We start from the raw sequence: 18970 nt of genomic DNA on the forward strand, positions 1-18970 counted from the left end.
AAATTATAGACAAATCAGAATTATGTAAAGTCATGAATAATTATTGTAAAGTTTTAAATTAGTCTCTTACGTTTGAGTGTAATTCTATTTTGATCTTTAAAGTTTAAAGTGTCCTATTTAAATTTAAAAATTTTTTATTTAGTTTCAATATACTCTCACCGTAAAGTCAAAGTTAAATAATTAAGGGAATATTCTACATGACAGTAGTACAAAAATAAGGTCGATAGTTTGGAGAATAAGTACAAACTCAAGAGGCATAAAATCAACCGTAAATGCATCAATACATTTATTTATCATTCTTTTTAGTTCAATAAAAAACATTTTATTTAAATTGTAAGGAAAATAATAAATAAATATATTGATACATCTACGGTTGATTTTGTGCCTCTGAAACTTGTACTTGTTCTCCAAATTATCGATCTTGTTCTTGTACAGGACATTTCATTAATTATTTAACTTTGACCTCACGATAGGACTACATTAAAAATTAAATAAAATTTTTTTAATTCAAATAAAATACTTTAAATCTTAAAGACCAAAACAAGATTACGTCCAAATATAAAAAATCAATTTAGTATTATATATATATATATATATATATATATATATATACTTCTATGTGATTAACATCGTCAAGGTATGTTTTCAGTTATGTATTTTAGTTTTGTAATCGGAAACCTATTATTATTATTATTATTATTATTATTATTGGATCACATTACAGTAAAAATGTAAGGTACAGATATTTTCTTTAAAATTTTTATCTATAAACATGTGTCTTTACTCTCTTTTTTGTAATAATTAACTTGTGACCATGACAGTAAAAAGGCTGGCTTGGCTAAAGCATATTTAAACTAAGTGATCATATATAAAAATTTGATAACCTTATTTATTTTTTATTCAAGACTTTTAAGATTTTGTTTAAGATTTTTTTTGCCTAATAGCAATTCTATAGTAATATAAATTTCTAATGGAGGTTTATCAAAAAAATATTTTTAACAAAGACCGCACGTTTTTTTAAATAAATTAGTGTATATTTTCGTACACTATAGGAGATCATTAATAAAAATATATAATTTTTTTTATTAAAAGAGATTAAACAAAAAATATATAATAAGTATAATTATAAATATTTTACAAAATTATAATTAAAATTAAAATTTAATTATTTTTAATATTAAAAATAATTAGTATTTGTCTTAACTGATTTAGATTGATTAAGTGATCATCTCACTCGTCTATCTAATTAAGTATTATTATAAATATTTTACAAAATTATAATTAAAATCAAATTTTAATTATTTTTAATATTAAAAATAATTAGTATTTGTCTTAACTGATTTGGATTGATTAAGTGATCATCTCACTCGTCTATCTAATTAAGTATTAGAGTTTCGAATCCCGCCTTGTGTATGTAACAACTCATTGACTAGCGGGAGACCCTTAATAAATGGAGCTTCAATACGTGAATGATTAATTCTCGACCTGTCGAGTTGGAAGATACAATGAAAGAAAATAGTATTTGTCTTGAAAGTAGAACAATTCTAATTAATGATAGCAATACTTATGGAGATTTGCCTTTGTTGAAATTTAACTATGACAGTTTTATTTATTGGTATCATATTCATTTAGAAAGTCAAACAATATGATCAACGTTATTACCGGTTAAAATTTTATATTTTATTACATGATTTTCAAGTTTCTAAACTTATAAACTTATGTCATTATAAAAGCTATTAGATTGATTAATATTTTTTGGCAATATTACCAAAACACCATATATAGTTGAGTATATTAATTTGTGTAAAAAGAAACTATAATAACTTTTGTTATTCAATATATAATTTATTTTATTGAAAAATGAATTATTATTCCTAGATTGGAATATATTTTTTTCTCCATTTTTATATCATTTTATTTGATAATAATTGTTATTAAAAAAATGAATAACTACACTATTTTATAATATAATGTACAAAATAATTTTTTATTTTAAAATTAATTCTAGTTAGTGAAAAAACTTAAAATATTTTCTTACACGAATTTAAATTTAAATTTGAATTTAAAATTGATTAACAACTTATCTTTTTTAAAATTTTAATAATAAAAACAAAATTAGTTAGCTGCAAAATATTCAGCATTTAATAATTTTAATAATTTAAATTTTAATTACCAAAAATTGAGTTAGAAATTAATTATAACTTAATAATCTATATATATATATATATATATATATATATATATATATATTAGTACATAAATAATAATATCTAATATATAATTTAATTTTTTTTAACAGAGTTAATGTATAATTTATTGAGAATTGATTTATTGTCTAAATTTTTTTTTATAAACTTTCTAGTATATGACTTATTTTTTTAATTTGATTATAAAATCTATTGTAAGTATACCTAACTTTTATATATACTAAATATAATCATATTTAATAGTACAGTATTTATTACAGTAATGACTCAAAATATTAAGTAAAGTGAATAAGATCAATCTAGGTCTATTGTTAGGATCCTAAATCTGAATTAGGTTTATTGTCTTAAAATCCAATGTAGATAAAGTTCACGTGTCCTATCTCAAATCGGCCCAAATTGAATTTTCGTTGTTAGTTAGATATAGTAATAGATACTCGTGTGGGCATAGCGGCGGACCTCTTTTCCCGTCCTTCGCTCCCGTTTAAAAAAATATATATTCTCTGTTCGCTTTCCATCTTCGTCGCAAATCCCCCTATTTAATTATCCCCTTAGCGAATGTAGATACCCACGATTATTTATGGATATTTTTTGAAAATTTTTGAAAAAAAATAACAAAAAATATAATATAATAATAATATAATCAATTCAATATAATTCAACACAACTCATAATATATTCATTATAAAAAATAACATTTAAAAAAATATAAAAACATCTTCCAACATAATAACATAATATAATATTTTAGAGTGAGATGAGCGATGACGAACTTAAGAGACAGAGAAAGTGAGTTAGAAGAAGAGTAGATACAAAATCAAGGATAAAGATGAATTTAGAAAAAAAAAGTTTAAATTGGAGATAGGAATTATGATTACCAAATTAAGATATATATATATATATATATATATATATATATATATATATAAAAGGATAAATCAGTAATTTATATTCATATGAATTTAACGATCCCTTCACACAAGAGAGAGAAATCAGTAATTTATATTCATATGAATTTAACGATCCCTTCACACAAGAGAGAGAAAGAAAGAGAAAAAAGAGAAAAGAGAAAGAACTAGAAAAAAACACATTATGATTTTGTATAAACAGATAACATTGAAAAAAATAAACTAATTAAATTAATTCATATATTTCGTTATCATATTTATTATTTACTAAAATAATTTTATATTTATTCCAATCAAATCAAATAATTAATATAATTAACTAAATTAATTAATTAATTAATATAATTAATTGTAAGATTTAAATGTCTAATCAAATTAATTAATTGATATCATTAATTAGTTATAATTGATTTGCTTTACAGAATTAAAAAATAAATCGAAAACCACTCTCAAAAGTATGACACGTCAGCTCTATCATTAAATGTAGAAATCTAATTTTTATATAATAAAATAGATTTTCATAAATAAATATCTACATAATTAATTAGGTGTTTGCTACGGTACAATGATAAATTTATACGTACCGATACAATAAAAATAAAGACAAATAATAAAACGCCATGTGGGTTATATTATCCTCGTCAACATTTATTTTTTTTAAAAAAAATATATATTATATCAATATTTTTACTAAAATATCCTTATAATTTAGCAAAAATAAAAAATAATTTTTTATTTAATTTTACAAAAAGACCCAAATACCCCTTTTTTATGTTAGAACAAAATTTATCTCCTAAAATTAATCAAATCTTAAAATTGAGCTAATTTATATTAATTTTAAACAATTTAAAAAATAAAACAACACCTGCTATCAATTTCGTAGATACTATTCCATAAACTAATTTCTACACATCTGAAAAACAAAAATTCAAAAGAACTGTTCTTCATCTTCCCTGGGTTTTCTTACATCTTTCTCAAAGAACGTCTCTCTCTCTCTCTTTCTCTCTCTCTCAATTCGCATACTGAAACTCTCTCTTCTCTCTCACACTAGCCCACTAGAGTCTCTCTCAGTCTCACTCGAGCCTCATCTCAGTCACACTCGCCGGCGTCTCCATGTGTCGCGGCTTTCCCTGGGCTCCTCGTTGCCAGCGACAGGAGCAACTCGTCGGATAGTCGTCGCTCGTCGTCTTCTGGTTTCGGACCTCGCCGTCGCCGTGGACCGTAGTCCGTTGGTGAGTCCCTGCATCGTCGCTTCTCCTATTCTGTCTTTTCCAGATTTCCCTTCTCCTTGTATTTTGAGATGATGTTGAATTGCTAATCAATTAATTTACTTTGTTTCTGATCTAAATGTTGCTGTAAATCATGAATGATGTAGGATTTTCTGAATTTGGTGCTAATAACATGAGCTAACTTTTGGGTTGATGAAAATCATCAGTGAGTTAAATTTGGAGCTAAATTTTTTGTTGATGAAAATTACCAATGAGTTGAATTTGTTGCTTTAATAATAAATTTGATTCTTAGTATTGATTGATTTGTTCTTACATAGGCAGTATTGGTCAAGCTCCAAATTTGTCTGGTGAAGATATAGATGCTGACTTTGAGATCACTCCTTGGACTAGATTTACTTATTTGGTTATGTTTTGCTGTATGTTTCTGTTCTGTTTTATCTTTTCATGTGCTATTGTGCATGCATTAGTTAATCTTTTTGCTGACTAGTATTCTGAGATTAGCTTTTAACAAATTAAGGTAGATAGCGCTAATGAGACCTTATTTAAATGAGTGCTCTTAGAATACTTGTTGGTAAAATCATTGTAATAATTCTCTTAAAATCATTTTATAATAATTGATTCAAAGAAGTTGTGCCAACTTGATCTTGAAGAAATCCTCTGTGGTGAAGATACAAGGACGACTTTGATTATTAAAAGCATTCCTAACAAGTGAGAACAATTAAAGAAGCTTCCTATCCTAGTCAAGTTTTTGCTGTTTTAATAATTTGATACAAATAGTTATTAACAATTGCTCATTGTGGTTGCTTTAAGGTACACATCAAAGATGCTTTTTGCTGCAATTGATGAGAATCACCATGGCACTTATGACTTAATGCACTTGCCAATTGATTTTAAGGTATATGAATCCAAATTTTTCTTTTTTTTAACCAAAGATGATGGAGTCTTTTGGTCAGGTTGGCTGATTGTCTATTTCTTCTTGCAGAACAAGTGTAATGTGGGTTATGCCTTCATCAATATGGTGTCTCCTTCACACATGATTTCATTCTATGAGGTTTAAAATCTATGCCATGGCCTTCTATTTGTCTGTTAAATACTTAACTTTCGTATGCATTGTTTGTGATGCAAGGATTTGTAAATGTGACATGCATTGTGCACACATTGATCCTGATCTTGTACATACATCTTGCAAACTTGATTTTGAAAAGTCCATAAGACTTTAGAACTAGATATGGTTTAATTTATAAATTGATCAATTATTTCTTTTTTCTTATCTTTCCAAGGGCTTTTCTGAGTGTTTCTCTCTTACCATCCAGGAGAAATTTCTATCCAGCAATTTGAATGTATTGGTCAACCAGATGGGTCTTACTCAGGTGATTTGTTGGAGAGTCCAAAGGGCGATTGGGACGAGAAACTAGAAAAAGATTAACCATTTGATAGCTATTTATATGTTCCTAGCCACAAAGTTTGGGACTGCTAACAACTGCATAGGGCAATTTTAAGGTGTACAAAGCTAATTGATTTAAGAGAACAACAAAATTGGTGTACAAAAGTGAAGAAGCAGCTCACTTATCTGCTGTTGGGGACTCCAAATTCGTCAATATTTCATAACAATCATCAATGGAGGAAGCGACAAGGAACAACCAGTTGAATGTGGAGAAAACAGTTTGTTATGAATGTATATATGCGAACCAGTTTCTTTGACTTGTTCTTATGATAGATCAGCCATCTAGAATATTGTTACTGGATACACTCATGTTGGAACATCCTTGAAGTACTCCTTATTTTTCTCTGGAATTTATCCTTAGTCTATCAATATTCTTTGTCCTGCTTTATAATTTATATCATGCATGAATTTTACTATTTTAATTTAATGGTGATTGAATTTTTATTTTTCAATTTACATTTTAATTTATTTTAGAAGAATTTAATCCAAAAATGTAAATTACAAAATTAAATTAAAAAAAAGAGTTATAAACAAAAGCATTCAAAGTAAATTAATGGTGATTGATAAGTATGTCTTTTATTATTGTTTTCCATAAATATATATTACTACCTCTGCATTTGCTCTTTGAATTTGTTTCACTGCTATTTTGTGATTTTTGTTTTTGTGTAATAGAAGCACTGAGAGTTAGTTCTGCGGTAATAAAAACCTATAAACTAATTGAAATCACTTAGCACAAATGAATGAACCTTCATAAAAACAACTAAAAAGTAAATGTGAATAAATTAAGACCTCAACTTGAGATCCCATGTAGATAAAAAAAACTAATTAGCCTATAGAGCTTTTGTACTCTTTTGAAAAACATACAAAGTTAAAGCTATGTGTGTCATGTGCACACCAAGAAGTCGGTAAGTTACTACATAATCTTTTTTCTCCTATTGTTGAAAAATTGCATGTGAGCCAACAATTATTCCCAAATATAAATAAGTCAAACTCACAGCCATCAAACTTTTGAGATTAATATTTTACATGTCGTGTATTATATGCAGATAGCAGATTAAAACAACTATATGATAGATTATGCTGGAATTATATCCCATAATTATCTACATTACTTTAATGGTACAATTAACTCGAGCCATCTGTTATGCGCCTTCTGACTATAGGTTGATGTAAATCCAGGAGTTTTTTGTAGTGCCTGAGAATGGTGGTCTTGTCATTCAGTGACACAAAAGTAAGACTTTCATTCATTAACAGGCATAAAATTTTTAATAGAGAAACACAATTTAGGAAGCATTTTTGTAGGGGAAAAAAAGACTTGTATAAGAGAAATTCACACTTCTAATGAAAACTTCACAAACTTAGCTCGACCTAGATATAAAAGAGATTCTGACATCGTCCAACTCTGCAACCAAAATAGATCATATGCGCTTGGAAATTTTCAATGATTTCTTATATATGTGCAATTGACACAATTTTATTAATTTGTTTGTTATAGCCTTTAGTCTCATTGACCACAACAGAAATAGAAGGCCATCTGGATGTCCACACACATAGGATCTCAAGCAATAACGTCAAAAAATATTCAAAACCAGTCTCCAAAAATTACTACATCTGTAAATATGATCCAAAAGCAATAACGTGAAATTAGTGATCCAAGTAAATATTAGAATCATCGATCAACAAAGGGCTTATTCAAATCAACTACAAAGTTCTGTGCCATCATCTTGGTATTGAACATGGACCAAGGATTTGGGTTGAAATTCAGACGAGGGTTGAAATTTGGGGGGATTTGGTTTTGAAACTAAGAGAAACTAGAATTTTGGGGGGATTTGGTTTTGAAACTAAGAGAAACTAAGGCACTTCGGAAAAAAAATTAAGAAAAACACAGAGAATTGAAAAAGAGAGTGAAAGCAGACTTTCTCTTCTTCCTCCAAACCTCAAACCTTCTTCTTTCCACCAGTGGTGCGCCTCTTGTGCAAAGAATTCCTAAAAATACCTGAAATACAACAAACAAACGCATTAGATACGGTATTACAATTGGATTCTGTGAAAGCATCAGAAAATTTGGCAGGTGCCGTGGAGGCTCCACTGAGAAAGGGCTTCTTCTTCTTCTTCCTCTTTCCCAAAAGATAATTCGTTTCTTCTTCAAGATCAAGGTGGTACAACTTCTTTGATTCGATTATTATAAAATGAACAATTTTAAGAGAATTATTACAATAATTTTACTGGCAAGTATTCTAAAAGCACTCAATTAAATAAGGGCTCATTAGCGCTATCTACCTTAATTTGTTAAAAGCTAATCTTAGAATACTAGTCAGCAAAAAGATTAACTAATGCATGCACAATTGCACATGAAAAGATAAAACAGAATAGAAACATATAGCAAAACATAACCGAACAAGTAAATCTAGTCCATGGAGTGATCTCAAAGTCAACATCTATATCTTTTCCAGACAAATTTGGAGTTTGACCAATACTGCCTATGTAAGAATCAAATCAATCAATACTAAGAATCAAATTTATTATTAAAGCAACAAATTCAACTCATTGATAATTTTCATTAACAAAAAATTTAGCTCCAAATTTAACCCAGTGATGATTTTCATCAACCCAAAAGTTAGCTCATGTTATTAGCACCAAATTCAGAAAATCCTACATCATTCATGATTTACAGCAACATTTAGATCAGAAACAAAGTAAATTAATTGATTAGCAATTCAACGTCATCTCAAAATACAAAGAGAAGGGAAATCTAGAAAAGACAGAATAGGGGAAGCGACGATGCAGGGACTCACCAACGGACTACGGTCCACGGCGACGGCGAGGTCCAAAACCAGAAGACAACGAGCGACGACAATCCGACGAGTTGCTCCTGTCGCCAGCAACGAGGAGCCCAGGGAAGGCCGCGACACATGAAGACGCCGGCGAGTGTGACTGAGATGAGGCTCGAGTGAGACTGAGAGAGACTCTAGTGGGCTAGTGCGAGAGAGAATAGAGAGTTTCAGTATGCGAATTGAGAGAGAGAGAGAGAAAGAGAGAGAGACGTTCTTTGAGAAAGATGTAAGAAAACTCAAGAAAGATGAAGAACAGTTCTTTTGAATTTTTGTTTTTCAGATGTGTAGAAATTAGGGTTTATGGAATAGTATCCACGAAATTGATAGCAGATGTTGTTTTATTTTTTAAATTGTTTAAAATTTATAAATATAAATGAGCTCAATTTTAAGATTTGATTAATTTTAGGAGATAAATTTTGTTCTAACATAAAAAAGGGGTATTTGGGTCTTTTTGTAAAATTAAATAAAAAAATATTTTTTATTTTTCCTAAATTATAAGGATATTTTAGTAAAAATATTGATATAATATATATTTTTTTTAAAAAACAATAAATGCTGATATAAATAATATAATTCATATGGCGTTTTGTTATTTGTCCTTATTTTTATTGTATCGGTACGTATAAATTTATCATCGTACCGTAGCAAACACCAATTAATTAACAGATATCCACTTATTCACTTGTAAATAAATATCTATATAATAAAAGTTTATTTTTATTGAAAAGCGCATGGGAGTGTTTTTTACAGATATCCACTCCCTTATTCTTTTATTATCGACGTATAATTCATCTCAACGAAAAACTTGTAGAAACTTATGGACAAACAAGCTATATAATTACTAACCTCCACAAAAATAATAATAATTATAACCCTAAACTTAAACTCAAATCTGATACTCTTAAATCTTAAACAATATAAGTTAAAGCTTACCCCCTAATGTGCAATAGCTTTTTTCTGTTTATCAAAAAGCAAAAAAAAATTACATTTTCAAAAAACCAAGATGACCCTCATTTTTTTATTTAATGAAATTAAGTTCTTACATAAAAAAAATTAGTAAAAGTTGTTTTTAGTATAATTATTAAATCTAGTTTGATTTTGTTATTTGAATTGGTAAATCCAATTTGACTTAGTTGATTAAATTAAAAATTTGACCATCAATTCGTATTGGGTCATTAAAAATAATAACAACACCTTCTATTACAATTTAATCTTTCAAAACAACAATAACAATAATAACAACAATAACATTAATATTTGAATAATTTTTTTAAAATTTGGGGTCATTTTTATGTTATCTATAGATTAATTTGATTAGTATTTAACTATCATTGAGACTTTAATATTTTTACACATTTAATTAGTATTAAATAAGTGTTTTAATTTAAAGAACTCTAATTTTATCTCAACTTGACAATGAACTAAACTTGACGATGAACATATAGTGTTATTGTCAAATTAAATACATGAAGTGTTGCTTATAAAATCATTGAAAATTAAATTTCTATAGAAAAAATAATAAACGAAATAGAGAATATAATTAGCATAAGAAAAATAAAAAAGAAAGATATCTTGAAACATGCATTTAAGTATAATAACAATGCCTAACATTTATTCATAAAACTCAAAATTTAAGAGATAAATTTCACTTTATTCTATCTCTATTTTTAGATAAATTAAAAAAAATTGTAGACACTAAAAAATCTACCTAATAACAATGAGTTTATATGCCGGAAAAAAAAAAGAAAAAATAAACAACAAATGGAAGCTAGAAAAAGATAAAACACCGAAATAGTTTTAATAATTATAAACAATCATATTAAATATATATTAAAATCATCCGTTAAAATTAGTTATTAATATAATATATATTAAAAATAAATTAAATAATATATATATATAATAATTAATTTTAGTTTACAAATAATATTTGTTGGTTATTAATCCAGATTTCACGCTCTAATTGGATTAGAATTTAGATTTGTTTTGGTAATCAAATACTAAAATATATTATCATATAATATAACCCATAATAATAATAATAATAATAATAATAATAATAATAATAATAATAATAATAATAATAATAATAATAATAGTAGTAGATTAGTAGTACCCAAAGAAAAAAAAGTTCAGCATAGTAATAGCTAGTGTAACTGATGAGTGATGAATATGATTTGGCTAAGAGATCAGCCAATTAAGCAAGCTATTAAAGAGTTAATGAGCAATTACATTCTCTTGCCTTGCTTTGAGAAAAACAACTACGTGTCCTTTGAACATTAAAAAGGAAGGAATCTCTGTATCTCTATACCATATACATTATAATTCTCCTTATTATTATTATTATTATTATTATTATTATTATTATTATTATTATTATTATTATTATTATTATAACAAACATAGGAAATTGCATTCATTTTCAGGAAAACTGGGTATTGTAGGTCCTTCCTTAATCGGACAAGCAAAGGGTGAACTGAAATGGAAATATCCCAAAAATAAAAAACAACATAATAGGAAATGGAGAAAATCTAGGATATTGTAGTATTGAGATGAATAAAATTGTGTTACAACTTAAAATTTACAAGAGCCTTACAAGTTACAAGGTTAATGGAATGAGAAATTTTTCGAGGACAGTAATTTTTAATATTTTGAGTAATTAGTATAAAAATTAAATTATTTTTAATTAATAAAATTTATTAATTTATGTATATAAATTTTAAAAAATAAATAAAAATTATAATAATTTATGTATATAAATTTTAATAAATATAAATATAAATTATATATTTTTTATATATAAAATTTTATAAATATAAATTATAACTAATTAAATAATAATAAAAAATAATAATATTTATTGACTGTATAAGATTGTTATAGTAAAATTTTTCAATAAAATAAATGAAGTCCTCACACAAGTCGCAACAACATCATCATCATCATCTCATTCTTCTCTTTTTCTTTTTCTTTTCTCTCTTTTGAGGAAGGTGGCAACCGGTGACCACCAGCACTCACTTTTTGACAATGTTGAACAACCAAAATCCCAAAACCAATCTCCTTTCTTCAATTTTCTTTTGTTTTTTCTGTTGTCACGTCAAATTTGATTATTCTCTTCTTTCCTACCTTTCATTACTTAGAATTTTGATTCCGTTCTTCCTTTCGGGAACTTTTTCCTAACTTATGTAGCCATCCATGGCGGAATCTCTTGCATCCAACGCATTCTTCATTTTGCATTGCCGCGTCGGCGATTAGGTATGTCTGTCTAACTCACTGTCCATGAACTCCTTCATCTCCATTTTTTTGTTTTGTTATTATTTTCTTAATTTTAATTTTTATCATATTATTCTGTTATTTGGCATAATTTAGTTTCCAGGTTTATATGATGATGCCTCTCATGCAATTTTATTCTTGAGATGGGGCGTTTGAGATTTTTTTTTCTTTTAAATTGTTCTGTGAGATGAATTGGTTGGTAACTATTGGAATTTGGGTTTTTTTCACTTTTCAGTAGCTTTTAGTTCCTAGTTTATAAGTTATAAGTCATTAATTTTGATAGGTAATAAGTTTATAAAGGAATCAGTTTATAATTGTTGCATGAGGAATGCATTCAGGGCCTTCATTTTTAATTTGCTTGAGCCTTGGATAATAAAATACCACTTTGCTTGTTGCTTTTGAGTTGATCATAGGGAATTTGTTATTGATTGGAAATCTGAAAACAGATTGTTATTTATGTCTCTGCAGTAACTGTTTTGTACCTTTAACATATTGATGATGGTGTTTGGGTGCGAAAGCTCATAGTTTTCTATCGCCATGATTTTAGTTGATAATAACGGGATTGGGAACACCGGGAATGATGAAATTGCGGAATCTAGTGGGAGTAAAATGGAGTTTGCTTCAGTTGATCTTGCAACTTCACAACAGACAATTCCGAACAGTGAAAATCCTCAGGGAAAGTTCGAAGGCACTGTCTCTAGTTCCCTTTCATGCTGGATCAAGTCCCTAAAATTTGGTTCTGCATCTGCCAAATTAAAACGGCTCACTTCCGATAGAGATCAGATTTCACAATCTGTACCTGCTCCTAGTTCTCATGGCACGAGATCACGATTCAGTAACATGTTTGGTCAGAAACTCGGTTGGGGTTCGGTCAAGAAGGTGTGCATGGAATGGATTAGAAATCCAATGAATATGGCCCTTTTCTTTTGGATAGCCTGTGTTGCTGTCTCGGGTGCAATTCTGTTCCTTGTGATGACAGGCATGTTGAATAATGTGTTGACAAGAAAATCTCAGAGAAATGCATGGTTTGAAGTAAACAATCAAATACTCAATGCACTTTTTACGCTTATGTGTTTGTACCAACATCCGAAGCGGTTCTACCACCTTTTTCTTTTGTGTAGATGGAGGCCGAACGACATCTCTAGGTTGCGAAAGATATACTGCAAAAATGGGACTTATAAGCCGAATGAGTGGGTGCACATTATGGTAGTGGTCATTCTCCTTCATGTGAATTGTTTTTCTCAATATGCACTCTGTGGTCTAAACTTGGGGTATAAAAGGTCTGAGAGGCCTGTCATAGGAGTTGGAATATGTGTATCTTTTTCAATTGCTACGCCAGCAATTGCAGGTTTGTACATCATTCTTAGCCCACTTGGGAAGGACTATGATTGCGAGATTGATGAAGAAGCACAGATTCAAACTACATTTTCTCAAAGGCAAGAGCAATTGAGAGAGAAAGCACACGAGAAAATATATTCATTTGCATCCAAGGATCAAGAAAAGATTATTGAAGATAGACCAAAGTGGAGTGGAGGAATTTTTGACATTTGGAACGATATTTCTCTAGCATATCTCTCACTTTTTTGCACTTTCTGTGTCTTTGGGTGGAATATGGAGAGACTTGGATTCGGAAACATGTATGTTCATATTGCCACTTTTATTCTGTTTTGCATTGCACCTTTCTGGATTTTCACATTGGCTGCTGTTAATATTGATGATGACAAAGTTAGACAAGGTCTTGTGGCCATTGGAATCATCCTTTGCTTTTTGGGTTTACTGTATGGTGGATTTTGGAGGATCCGAATGAGAAAGAGGTTCAATTTGCCTGCCTATAAATTCTGTTTTGGTAAACCTTCAGTTTCCGATTGCACTCTTTGGTTTTGTTGTTGGTGGTGCACCCTAGCTCAAGAATTGCGAACTGCAAATAGCTATGATCTTGTTGTAGACGATGAATTCTGCAGGAAAGAAGTTGATACCGACCAACCATCGGCAATTTTGCCCTTGGTTTGTGAAGATGTAGCATCAACCAAATCCGGCACGAGTTCTCCTAAGGGTAACAACTCTTCTCATCTTATGATAGAAACATCTAGACCTCTTAGTTCAAATAACGCCTCAAATGAATATCACAGTTCGAGTAGGTCTCTATCCCTTGTAGAAAATGTAATAATGAATCCACCAACTCAATCAATAATTGAAAGGGAAGCTCCTTAGTCCCTAAGAATGGTAAAAAAGGGGGTGGGGGAATGATTATTCTTTGCTTGCTACTTGTAGTTGACATCATTTGTGGAGTTCTAATTTTCTGCAAATGTTTGGGGCTAAACTGTTAATCCCACCGGAAACCATGGTTTTGCTCTCAAGTTACATATGTCATCCATTTCCCTTAGGATGTAAATTTTTAGTTAAATCTGTCACATTTTCCATTTAATTTTGAGTAGACATTTCTGAGTGACTATGGAGTCCTTTTTTTACCCTTTTTTTGTGTTTCTTCTCTTCAAGAAAATTATATCAAATGAAATACATAATAAGGATTGATTGTCATGTTTGAATTTTCATATTATTAATTGTTATAATTTCTTTGGTGAACTAATATACAATGTATAATTCTGTTTCACTTCAGCTCCTCAAGTAACCCTAGCTTCTCCATTGAGCCACACTTTTAATTCATAGATTTTTAGATTTTTTTAGATTGTTCAATACACACTCGATCCATATAAAAGGGAGATAGACAAAATAATATCCTATGGTTGGTTAAACATTTTCCCTTGCCATTGCCATCAAGGAACAATAAGTAACCCCCCACAGAAAATTAACCACATATCCTCGACATGAAATAAACATGCAGAACAAAACATTTTCACTACTTTACATTCCAACCCAGCTACACATGCCTCTCCTATGATCACCAAGCTTTTATATCTCGATAAATGCTAGATGACCACCAGAATTTATTGTTTTTTACTATTACTTTTAACCATCAATCTAATTTCTTTAATCTAGTGATCCAACAATATATTTTAATCCACACTTTTAAACATTAATAACTAAGTGATGGCCAAAAATAATAAATTTTGATGGCTCTCTAGCATTCCTCTTTATATCCCTTTTCCATGCCTTAACTCTCTCTCTCTCCCCTGCCATATTCTTCTTGTTCCCAACGGACCCAGAGGCTGTTATTAGCCATTGCCATTTGTTTCCAATTTTCCCTCTCTTTGAACTCATTGGCGCCAATGTTTAAAAAAAATGGCAATGGCAGCGCCATGGCATTTATGGCGTGGCGGATTTTGGCCTCGCCGGCATAAGGAGGTCGCCGCAATGTGGTTTTCACGGCGGGTGAAAAGACAGCCGCAATTGCGGTGGCGCCATGGCTGAAACGCCATACATATGGCGGAAATATCGGGTTTCGACAGATTTTTAAAAAAAAAAATCTAAGGGTAATTGGGTAAATTAGACAACCCTAAGTGATATCACTAACCCTAATTATTCAAAGGTGAAGTCTATGGTGTAGATGCCAAAAGACATCTTCACATGTAGAAGTAACGTGTTTTGTTTTTTAAGTGACATTTGGTGTCTTTTTTTTGGAGCTAGTGCGATTTGATGTCTGCTATTGGTATTCTTTTTCAGATGTGCAGTAAGAATACTGTAACTTTCAGCTTTTGTCTACCTTAAATATAATGTTAATTGTATTGTTAAATTTTAATGACATCCATTTTTTTGTCACATAATAGGCCGAATAAAAATTTGAACAATGCATTCAGTTGGGCTATAAATCTGCCCAAGCATAGCTTTCTCTGTTTTTCTATTTTCTAACTATGTGTAGTAACAGTATAAAGTGCAAAATAAAATCATGCAACATATTATTTGGTTCCTTTATCAAATTTACTCATCTAACAATTATTTTTTTATTATAAAATTAGATTTTATAATGTCATGACTCCTTTCAAGAAATATAAAATGGTCATAAAGTTGCTAAATTTTAAAGATAAATTTTTTTAATTATATTTACAAAAAATTATATTAAAATAAGATATTAACTAGGTGATACGTGTTTCAAATATTCGTGATGTAAAGAGTTCAAATATTATTTAAAAGTTATTAGTTTATATTTTTAGAATATTCAATTTAATTTGATGTATTTTGATTTTGTTTAATTAGTTACTAGATTGGGCTTTATATTTATAGGTTTATGTTTTTTTTATTTTAACCTAAAAAAATGTTATAAATACCTTCTAAACTATTGTAATCGTCATATTGAGTGATTAGAGGTGTGAAAAGTCTCTTTTAATTTCATGATAAAACCATGGTGTAGACAAGTGAGGTTGAATAAGTCTCTATTGTTGTATCGGAGAATTGGATAGAAGGTTGAACATGTCCCTTCAATTCAATTCTCAAAGTATAATATGGACAAGTTAGGTTGAGTAAGTCTCTTTCTTGTTGCATTAAGAAATTGAATTAAAAGTCAAGTGATTCTCTCTGTATTCAATTTCAATCTATCCTTTATTTTCTATTTTAATTTTAATATATTTTTTATTCAATTTTTATTCTTGTCTTTTGTTTATTTTGAGTTCTGTTCTTTATCGATAGACCTATTTCAGAATATATGTTTAACGATTAAATATTTTATTGCATTTTAAATTTGAGCCTTATTCTAAAGTAATATACTCTTAATTCTTTAGAATTGAATACTAATAAAATTGTACAATAATAATATAAATATTAGTTAATATATAAATATTGATTAAATTACTAAATATATTTTAACCTTAAATAAAATTAATTTTTCCTGTGTAAAAGTAAAATAAAAGGATATTTACAAACTATATATATATATTATAAAAGGTTTAATTGTTCTGTTGGTCCTTATAGTTTTACTAAATTTTCAATTAGGTCTTTATACTTTTTTTTCTTTTAATTGGTTCCTACACTAATTTTTTTTTCAATTAGGTCCCTCTTGGCAGTAATTAGCTTAATTTTATAGGGACCCAACTAAAAAAAATTAGCGTAGGGATCCAAATAAAAGAAAAAAAAGTGTAGGAACCCAATTAAAAAAAATTTTGATACAATGACTCAATTGAAAGAAAAAAATACAAAAACTCAATTAAAAATTTCGCAAAATTATAAAGACCAACAGAGTAATTAAACCTTTGTAAAACTTAAAAGTTCTAAGTATATAAATCGTATATCTTAATTACTTACCAAATTAATAAATATATATTTGTATAGCAATAGGATTAAGAATTTTAGCATTGACGGAATAAAACATTCCAAAGTTTAAAAAAGAAATCAAAGGGCAACTTAAAAGACCCAACTGAATGATTTTATTTGGCCCAACAATGTATACCAAAAGCTAAATATCATTAAAATTTTAATAACATAATTAATATTACATTTAATAGATAAATTCTGAAAATTACAGTATTTTTACTGTACAGTATGAAAGACAGCACAAATAACAAACACCAAGTGTCACTCATCAAACCAAAACACGTTATTTCTACATGTATAGATGTCTTTTGGCATCTATACCATAGAATTCGCCTTATTCAAAAACTCCCTCTCTGTTCTCTGCGCCTCTTCTTCACGTGAAAACTCTTCTCCCTCTTTGTTTTCTGTGCATCTAGTCACTGTCGATTGTCAATGCCGCCCGTCGCCAGTCGCCACTGATTGTCGCCGCCCTCATCACTACAGTCGTTCCTTGCTGCCGCTGCGAACCACCGTTCCTCTTTCTCTGGTTCGTAGTTTCTTGCATATTATTTTTTCTTCGTTCAGTTCATTATCTCCCTCTCTTCTTCCAAATTTTTTTCTATTTTTTTTTGTTTAGCTCATTATGTATACTTCCAAACAAGCCCCTTATTCCAATGTACCTATCCCTGATTCTAATGAGACAATGGCTTTGATCTTTCGATTAAATTTTTAGTTTTTATGTTCTATGTCTTATGTTTATTTGTTAAATTTGCTACTATATTTGCTCATTTTGCTGCATTAATTAGTTGTCTTATGACTAGAAAAATAATTATATAAATTAGATTTTATAATTTATTATATTTACAATTTTTGTACATATTTTTTATACATACATATGCATTTTTTAGATAATCTACCATTTTTCGTAATGCCATCTGTCACAATTTTTTGGTGGATTTTGGCTCACTGCCATGAGCCGTAATCCGTAATAAAAAACTATGATTGGCGCTCCCATACATCAAGCATATGATTCGGAGTATTTTAATCATACTATATGTGTTGTTCCTTAGAAACCTTAACTCGCAAAGATGTTTCTTTATTACCTTTAAACCACTCAACAATATTCAATAAAAAATTGCAACGTCTTTTCCAGACCGTCAAGCACAGCCTCACCGTTTGATTTTTCTAATACCACCTCACCCATATAACAACACCACCCTCCACCTTTTACTTCTGTTAAGTATTCACCCGTGCTTTTCTATTATGGAATTATATATTACACATAACTATTATATCCATTTACTCTCATATTCTATTTGAGTTGGTCTTACATGCCCACCTCTCTTCATCCTCTCCAATATACGCCATTTAGGGATGGTAAAACTCTTTGAGATGCGGAGATTCATGTAGGGACTGCCTCAAATAGAAATTTGACTGTGAAGAATTTGGCAAAATTCTCCTGAGGCAGGCGCAGAGACCCGGAGCGGTAATTTCCACCCCGTCCCTGCTAATTCCCGAATTTCATGAATTTACTTAATTCTCCTTAATAGTTTATTTCTCATATATGTTTTTTAGTCATTTCACATGCCATATATATAGACTTTTTGTATAAAATCTTACTGGTTTTGTATAGAATGAATACTTTCAACTCTATTCCTATGGAAATTAATAATTAATCAGAACTATCAAAAGAGATAGGAAACAGGTCCCTGCGGAGAATGGAACCTGTGGAAAATGGAATGGATACTTTCAACTCTATTCTTATGGAAATTAATAATTAATCAGAACTATCAAAAGAGATAGGAAACAGGTCCCCGCGGAGAATAGAACCTGTGGAAAATGGAGAAGGAGAATAATATTCCCCCACAGCGAAGAACAGGGACGGGGATGGGGAGCA

At 29.3% G+C, this 18970-nt stretch overlaps 1 protein-coding gene across 2 annotated transcripts; it reads left to right on the top strand.

The window, feature by feature from the left end:
* Window positions 1–11521: 11521 nt before the first annotated feature.
* On the top strand, window positions 11522–14430 carry LOC112715301 (uncharacterized). 2 transcript variants are annotated; one of them, XM_025767052.3, is made up of 2 exons: window positions 11522–11874; window positions 12361–14430. In XM_025767052.3, exon 2 carries the CDS (start codon window positions 12430–12432, stop codon window positions 14101–14103), a length of 1674 nt encoding a protein of 557 aa, XP_025622837.1. In that variant the 5' UTR covers window positions 11522–11874; window positions 12361–12429; the 3' UTR covers window positions 14104–14430. The 2 variants fall into 2 exon arrangements, with proteins under 2 accessions (XP_025622837.1, XP_025622838.1); XM_025767053.3 differs by having other exon boundaries at window positions 12440–14430.
* Window positions 14431–18970: the final 4540 nt, after the last annotated feature.

This window comes from Arachis hypogaea, chromosome 10 (genome assembly GCF_003086295.3).
Source record: "Arachis hypogaea cultivar Tifrunner chromosome 10, arahy.Tifrunner.gnm2.J5K5, whole genome shotgun sequence".
Taxonomy (NCBI): domain Eukaryota; kingdom Viridiplantae; phylum Streptophyta; class Magnoliopsida; order Fabales; family Fabaceae; genus Arachis; species Arachis hypogaea.

Bases quoted from the DNA above. Each gene is read 5' to 3' on its own strand.
- LOC112715301 (XM_025767052.3), top strand. From the start codon at position 12,430: ATGATTTTAGTTGATAATAACGGGATTGGGAACACCGGGAATGATGAA.